Source organism: Athene noctua, chromosome Z (assembly GCF_965140245.1).
Source record: "Athene noctua chromosome Z, bAthNoc1.hap1.1, whole genome shotgun sequence".
NCBI lineage: Eukaryota > Metazoa > Chordata > Aves > Strigiformes > Strigidae > Athene > Athene noctua.
The window spans coordinates 90,579,902-90,585,901 of NC_134077.1; the positions used below are offsets into that span (position 1 = coordinate 90,579,902).

Below are 6,000 nucleotides of genomic sequence, written 5' to 3' on the forward strand. Positions count from 1 at the left end.
CCAAGGGTAAACCAGCAAAGCCAGCGGCAAAGGATGATGCGAAACGCAAAGGAGAAAAGGTAACATTTACACCATTTCTGTTTGTTTCATGCTGTGGGCTCGGACTTTTCTTTTGAAGTACTGTTGTCGTAGGCTCAAGGTGTGATGCATCTCAGATCCTCATAAATGCTGCTGGACGCAGTAGGTGAGAGTGTGGGCAGTAAGACTTCTGTGAAGAGTTGACTCTTCACCATCAATACAGTTTTTATGCACAACGACGCTGCAAACGTTCAGGTCCAGTAGTCAAAGAAACTGTTATCTTGGAAACCTGGGATGGACATCCCTGTTCTAACACATGTCTAGAGCTCAGGCTTGAGGGTTTTGCGAAGAAAGTGATAATTAAAGCAGACAAAAATTCCTGAAACGTTAATTTGACTGTGGGAAGTACTGCATATTGTGTGACTTTGGAATTAAAATTATTGCAGCAGCCTGCAGATGACTCTGCAGCTATCGATGCCCTATCAGGTGACTTCGACACTTGCGCCAAGGCTCCCGCCACACCACAGCACTCAAAGGTAGGACATTTTCTGCTAATAACTTGCAGAGTATTTTTTCACCACTCTGTGAAAGCTCCTCAAGTTTTCTTGGTGGTAGCTCAGTTTAGAGCATCTTTGTAAGGCGCTGTCCAGCTGTAGTGAGATTCTTACAGTGGAAGTCTGATGTGTCTTGCTGTGTGTTAAACATTTGGAAGAAGGAAGGTTTGTCGTATTTAGTCTTTTAGAGGGGTAAGACGGGCTTGGAGAAGTAAGTTGAGCAGAGAATTGTGCTAGCAGTTCTTGTACAGATTAGTGTGTCCAAAAAAGGTGGAGTCAGAGAAATCTTTCTTCAGTGATTGCTGCACTGCAGCACTAGTGACAGTTGTAGGCTGGAACGGAGAAACAGCCCAGGAGGGTTTTGCAGAGAGAAATGGTAAGAGCAGAAACGAGTTTTAGATGTGTTAGGGAAAACAGGAGAGCTGACAGAGGTGAAGGAGGAATGGACTGGAGGGGTCTTGTAATGGGAAACAGAGCGTTTGTTTGTCATACAAGCTTAAACACAGCTGGCAAACAGCGGCCAGGCCTTTCCCAGCGAAGTGTTGCACATGGTGGTGTTTGAGAAGGGACGGTTGTGCTGGAAGAGCGTGAAGAAGGGGACTGAGATCTGGAACACGCGACAGAAAAATCACCCTCAGACGTGGCCTCTCCTTGCTCGTCACCTGGCGTTTGTGACCTTGAGCTTGGACAGCAAGAGGGGTCTTGTGTGGCTTTGAGACACCCACCACAGTGCCCTTGGCAGATGAGCCCCGCGCGCTCTGGGGCAGCCGGCGGGGTATCGGTGGGGAAATCGTGGGCTCCTTTCGGTTTCTGCAAGTGCTCACAGAACCAGTTAAGGGTTAGAACCCGTCAGTCCCTCTTGTTTGCCGTTTGCTCTCTTGCCCTCTAGTGTGTGCTAAGGGAAAGGAGACTTGCTGTTAACTAAACTCATGTGCAAGGTCCGGTCCGGGTGATCCCCAGCACAAACCCAGGCTGGGCGAGGGGGGGCTGGAGAGCAGCCCCCAGGAGAAGGACTCGGGGGGTCGGGGGGTGGAAACTGCCCGTGAGCCAGCACCGTGCGCTGGCAGCCCAGAAAGGCCCCGTGTGCTGGGCTGCACCCAGAGCAGGGGGGGCACAGGGCCAGGGGGGGATTCTCCCCTCTGCTCCGCTCTGGGAGACCCCCCTGCAGGGCTGGGTCCAGCTCTGGGGCACCAACAGCAGAAGGACACGGACCTGCTGGAGCGGGGCCAGAGGAGCCACGGAGATGCTGGGGGGCTGGAGCCCCCCTGGGAGGACAGGCTGGGAGAGCTGGGGGGTTCAGCTGGAGGAGAGAAGGCTCCGGGGAGACCTTAGAGCGGCCCCCCAGGGCTGGAAGGGGCTGCGGGAAAGGGGGGGGGACTCGTCATCAGGGGGAGGGATAGGACAAGGGGGAACGGTTTAAATTGAAAGAGGGCAGATGTAGATTAGCTGTAAGGCAGAAATCCTTCCCTGTGCGGGGGGTGAGGCCCTGGCACAGGCTGCCCAGAGCAGCTGTGGCTGCCCCCTCCCTGGAAGGGTTCAAGGCCAGGCTGGACGGGGCTTTGGGCAACCTGGGCTGGGGGAAGGTGGCCCTGCCCGGGGCAGGGGGTGGCACTGGGTGGGTTTAAGGTCCCTCCCAACCCAAACCAGTCTGTGCCTCTGTGGCTCCGTGCTGTGCCCTGGTCCCCACCTGCAGGCCAGGGCAGTGGTACGTGGTTTGGGAGTGGCAGCGGGTCTTTGCACCGTCCAGGTAACGCAGCGGCCGTTGTCTCTCCTCTCTGCTGGCTCCTGCCAGCCCGTCCCTGCTGTTCCCTGCTTCCTGCAGGGAGAGGTGAAAAAACAAAGCTTGAATTTACAGTCTTTGACCAAACCATATATTAGCATCCCATGGTTGGACATAGCTGTGGAACCGTAACCAGTTCCCGAGTGAAATTCCGCATTCCTTAAGCTTCTACTCCAACCGAGAGAGCATTGCAAGTTTGTACTTAAAATGTTGATGATGGTAACGGGGGCTTTTATGCTGTTTGTTCCTCTCCTGCGGGGCAGAGAAGCAGCAGTTTTGAAAGTGAAGTTCAGACCAGGTGTAGTTATTCCTGAGGGGGAAACAGCTGTTTCCGAACGGCGCTTCTGTGCACGGCAGTGCTCCCCCAGGGCCTTCCCGTGACACCCAGCCCTCGGCGCCTTAACACAGACTGCCGGTGTTCTAAGGGCTGTTACTTGGTTACCAGCTTCAGAGATAAATCTTCTGCTGCAGAGTTATTGCTTTTTCATAAATGCAGAACCTGCCCGTGTGTGCTCCCCGGCACACGGGTCCCCCCAGGATCAAGCTGCAGCCTTTGGGCCTCTCCTGCCTCACAGCCGCGTTTACAGTCGCTGTCACGGCTGACGCCAGCGGAGACACCCGTTCCCTCTTCTGTTTGTAACTGTAATTATGTTTTTTTCTTTGGAGTGTAGGACAAAAGCGGAAAGGAAACCATCACCACTAAACCAACCCCAAAGGATAAAGGAAAACGCAAAAACCCTAAAACGGTATAAACATACATATTCTAATAGATACAGTCAGTCGTGGGTACCACAAACGATAAACACGAAAGATGGGCAGGAGCATTTGGGGTTCATCCTACACAGATATTCTGCTGGGGAGAATTTTACATCAAAAGGTTGAACTTGATCCAGTTTTGTGACCATACACATAGGAGAAAAGCAGAGCCTTTCAAGGGAAGTTTGTAATAAACAGGGCTCAAGTACATGAGCGTGGCCCTGCCTGTGTGGCTCAGTGCCTGCTCCAGAGGCGTTTGCTCATCTTGGAGTCACCCTCCATGTGCCTACAGCTGCCACGGGATCCCCATCATTTCTCTTTTCTTGGCAGTTTTAAACCACAGCATTCTGAAAGTGGTGAGAAGGTGCTCCTTCAACCACCCGTCCATTTGTAAGTTACGAACATAATACATATTTTTTTAAATGAATGAAAACATACATGGTGGGAAAAGGAAGGCAGTTGCTTCTGTACTTTAAAAAGGCAACAAGAAAAAATGCTGGTGTGGCTTTTGCCATCCAGAACTACAGAAAATGGATTTAGGTCAGGGTGAAGTGTTTCCCATCACGTTGTTCTCTCGCAGGTTACGTGCAGGGAGATGCCTGAGTCAGGTGGTAACGTGTTCTGGAAACGTTGGGTTTCACGTTCCAAGCGATGGGATTTTTCTTTATGATGAAATTGCCACAGGCGCCTTTTGCGGAACAGCAAAACTGTCTTACAGTTTTTGATGTAAAAAGGGGGTGTCTAACTCCTCCTCAGAAGGCTGTATTTTCTAATGTTGGAGTTGTGACTGGATCACTAGAATGGGTACGAGGACGTTGGGTGAAGAGGTCAGCCACAGCCCTCTTTATCCGAAACAAAGTGATGGAAAAATGAAAATACATACACCACAGAAATGACAGATACTGTTTCTAAACTTTGTGTTTCAAGCGTGGATCATGTTTATGTCTGACCTGTGACTTCTGATGTCACTGTTTTATTCCCTGTTTTAGCAGAGTTCACAGTTTCTTACCATCTCGTGCTTCTTCTCTTGCTCCATAGGCAAAGGGAGAGTCCTCCAGCAAGAAATCTGAGAAGCAGAAAACAGGCTAAACGCTAACGTTGTTGGGTGAGATGTCTCCCTCCCTGTTCTCCGAACTGCCACGGAGACGACTGACGCTCGTGGTTTGAAAGCTGAATTGGGTTGACAGTCTCTTGACTGAGCCAAGACATGGTTAGAGATGCTGTTAGACAAAACTCGAGGAATGACTTTGAACTTCAGTGTTCCTAGGCAGAAAAGGCCTTTTTTTTTTTCCATACACTTTGTTAATTACTTCATGTAGCCAGATTCTGTGGGGTTGCTGTAACTAAGGACTCCAGGGCCTGACATACGGCCTCCCTAGTAAGACCTTTTTGCAGATTAATGAAGCCCAGGCAGATCTCAAGCGGTGGTTTTTCCGGTGAAAAGGACAGCGAGCGTAGGTCAAACACAAACCCCTTTGTTCTGTGCCCGTGGGGCACCGTCCCTGTGTTCTTTGTGCTGAGATTAATTGGAGATCACACCCTTAACATAAAGAGTTGAGTGGCTGGAATCGCTCACGGAGGCAACTACACATGGATGCTTGACCCAGGGGTCTGGCAGCTGGCCTCGGACATGGAGCCTTTCTGCATTTCTTTTTTTTTTTTTTCCTAAGTTGAAGAAGGTAAACGCTAACTTTTTTTTTTTTCTTTTTCTTCCCCGCAGGATCTTGGCACATCATGTAAAACATCTTCTTTCTATTGGTGGATAATTATTCCTGAAGAACAAGAGCTGATGCCAAACGCATGTGGTTATTCTGGGTGGTTTTTGTAGAGTGATACTTGCTGGATGTTTTTCCTCTTCCCTTTTTTCCAGTAGTAGGCTAAGGTGTTTGGGTTTTTTTCTCCTAGCCATTCATTTTATTATACTCACATACTTCGACTTTTTTCTAATTTTCTTCAGTTTTCAGAGGGAAAGAATGCTTTATATTTGCAAGAAATATATTTCATAACTGAATAGCAATGCCAAAAAAAAAAAAAAAAAAATCTGCAGACTTTTGCACATAATCTCCACAGAGTGCCTGTAAATCTCAGAAGAATATGTATGTGCTCGCATTTTTGAAGTGAATGCATTAAGTATTCTGGAAGATAATGAGCTTTAGTTCTCTTCAGCTCTCCTCAGCCTGGCTGTGCAGTCTTTCCTCGAGCCAGGTCCTGGGAGGAAGCCACAGATACGCTGTGAGCAGCTAAAGAATGAAAAACTGGGGATGAACTGCTTCTTCAGGCGCATTTAGTAATAGAACAGGTGTTTTGGATGCTGCCTTAACTGTAGTTAAAACAACCAAAATACACCAGATAAGGATTTTACTTTTTTTTTTTATTTCCAATCGTACCTGTACTGTTACCTCGTAATTTCAGGAGTCTCCTGGACTGAACAAATCCCAATCCTAATGTCACAGTGACACCGTTACCGTCACAGAAGGTGAAGGAGCGCGAGCCTTAGCGGGGATGACCGAGGAGTTCAGGCCCACAGGCGGACTCTTTCCTTCTAGTTTGCACTCGAAGTTCCCAGCCCCCGCGCCTGTCCCTGGCGCCGCCAGGAGCAACGTCGCGTCCGCCTGCTCTGCCGGGGACAGCCCAGGCCTCCCGAGGGCCTCCCTGCCTTTCCCTCCGCCTCCGTAACCCGCAGAACATCCTTTTGCACGTCCTGGCACGGGCCCGGCTTCGCCAGCAGCTTGCAGAGGGAGGTCACACCGACGCTTGTACCTGCCTGGAGCGTGTGGCCTTGCAGACAGAGACAGCCCGGAGATTTCAGTTGGGGATATTTAGACTTTTGACTGTACTCCGCAGTCTGTACTGAGAACCTGTGTCACACTAATAAAGTTTTTAAGCATGCAT

General features: G+C 49.8%; 1 protein-coding gene across 12 annotated transcripts in view; it reads left to right on the top strand.

Moving 5' to 3' along the window:
• The window catches only part of CAST (calpastatin), a 58,315-nt gene extending 52,315 nt beyond the window's left edge, over positions 1–6,000 (top strand). For 10 of the 12 annotated variants that reach the window (XM_074933264.1, XM_074933271.1, XM_074933265.1 and 7 more), the window contains 5 exons: positions 6–59; positions 465–554; positions 3,019–3,098; positions 4,147–4,213; positions 4,829–6,000. In XM_074933264.1, coding sequence (XP_074789365.1) covers positions 6–59; positions 465–554; positions 3,019–3,098; positions 4,147–4,204 — 282 coding nt within the window. In that variant the 3' untranslated portion in view covers positions 4,205–4,213; positions 4,829–6,000. The remainder of the gene's footprint in view (positions 1–5; positions 60–464; positions 555–3,018; positions 3,099–4,146; positions 4,214–4,828) is intronic. The other 2 variants (XM_074933263.1, XM_074933267.1) reach the window with 2 other exon arrangements.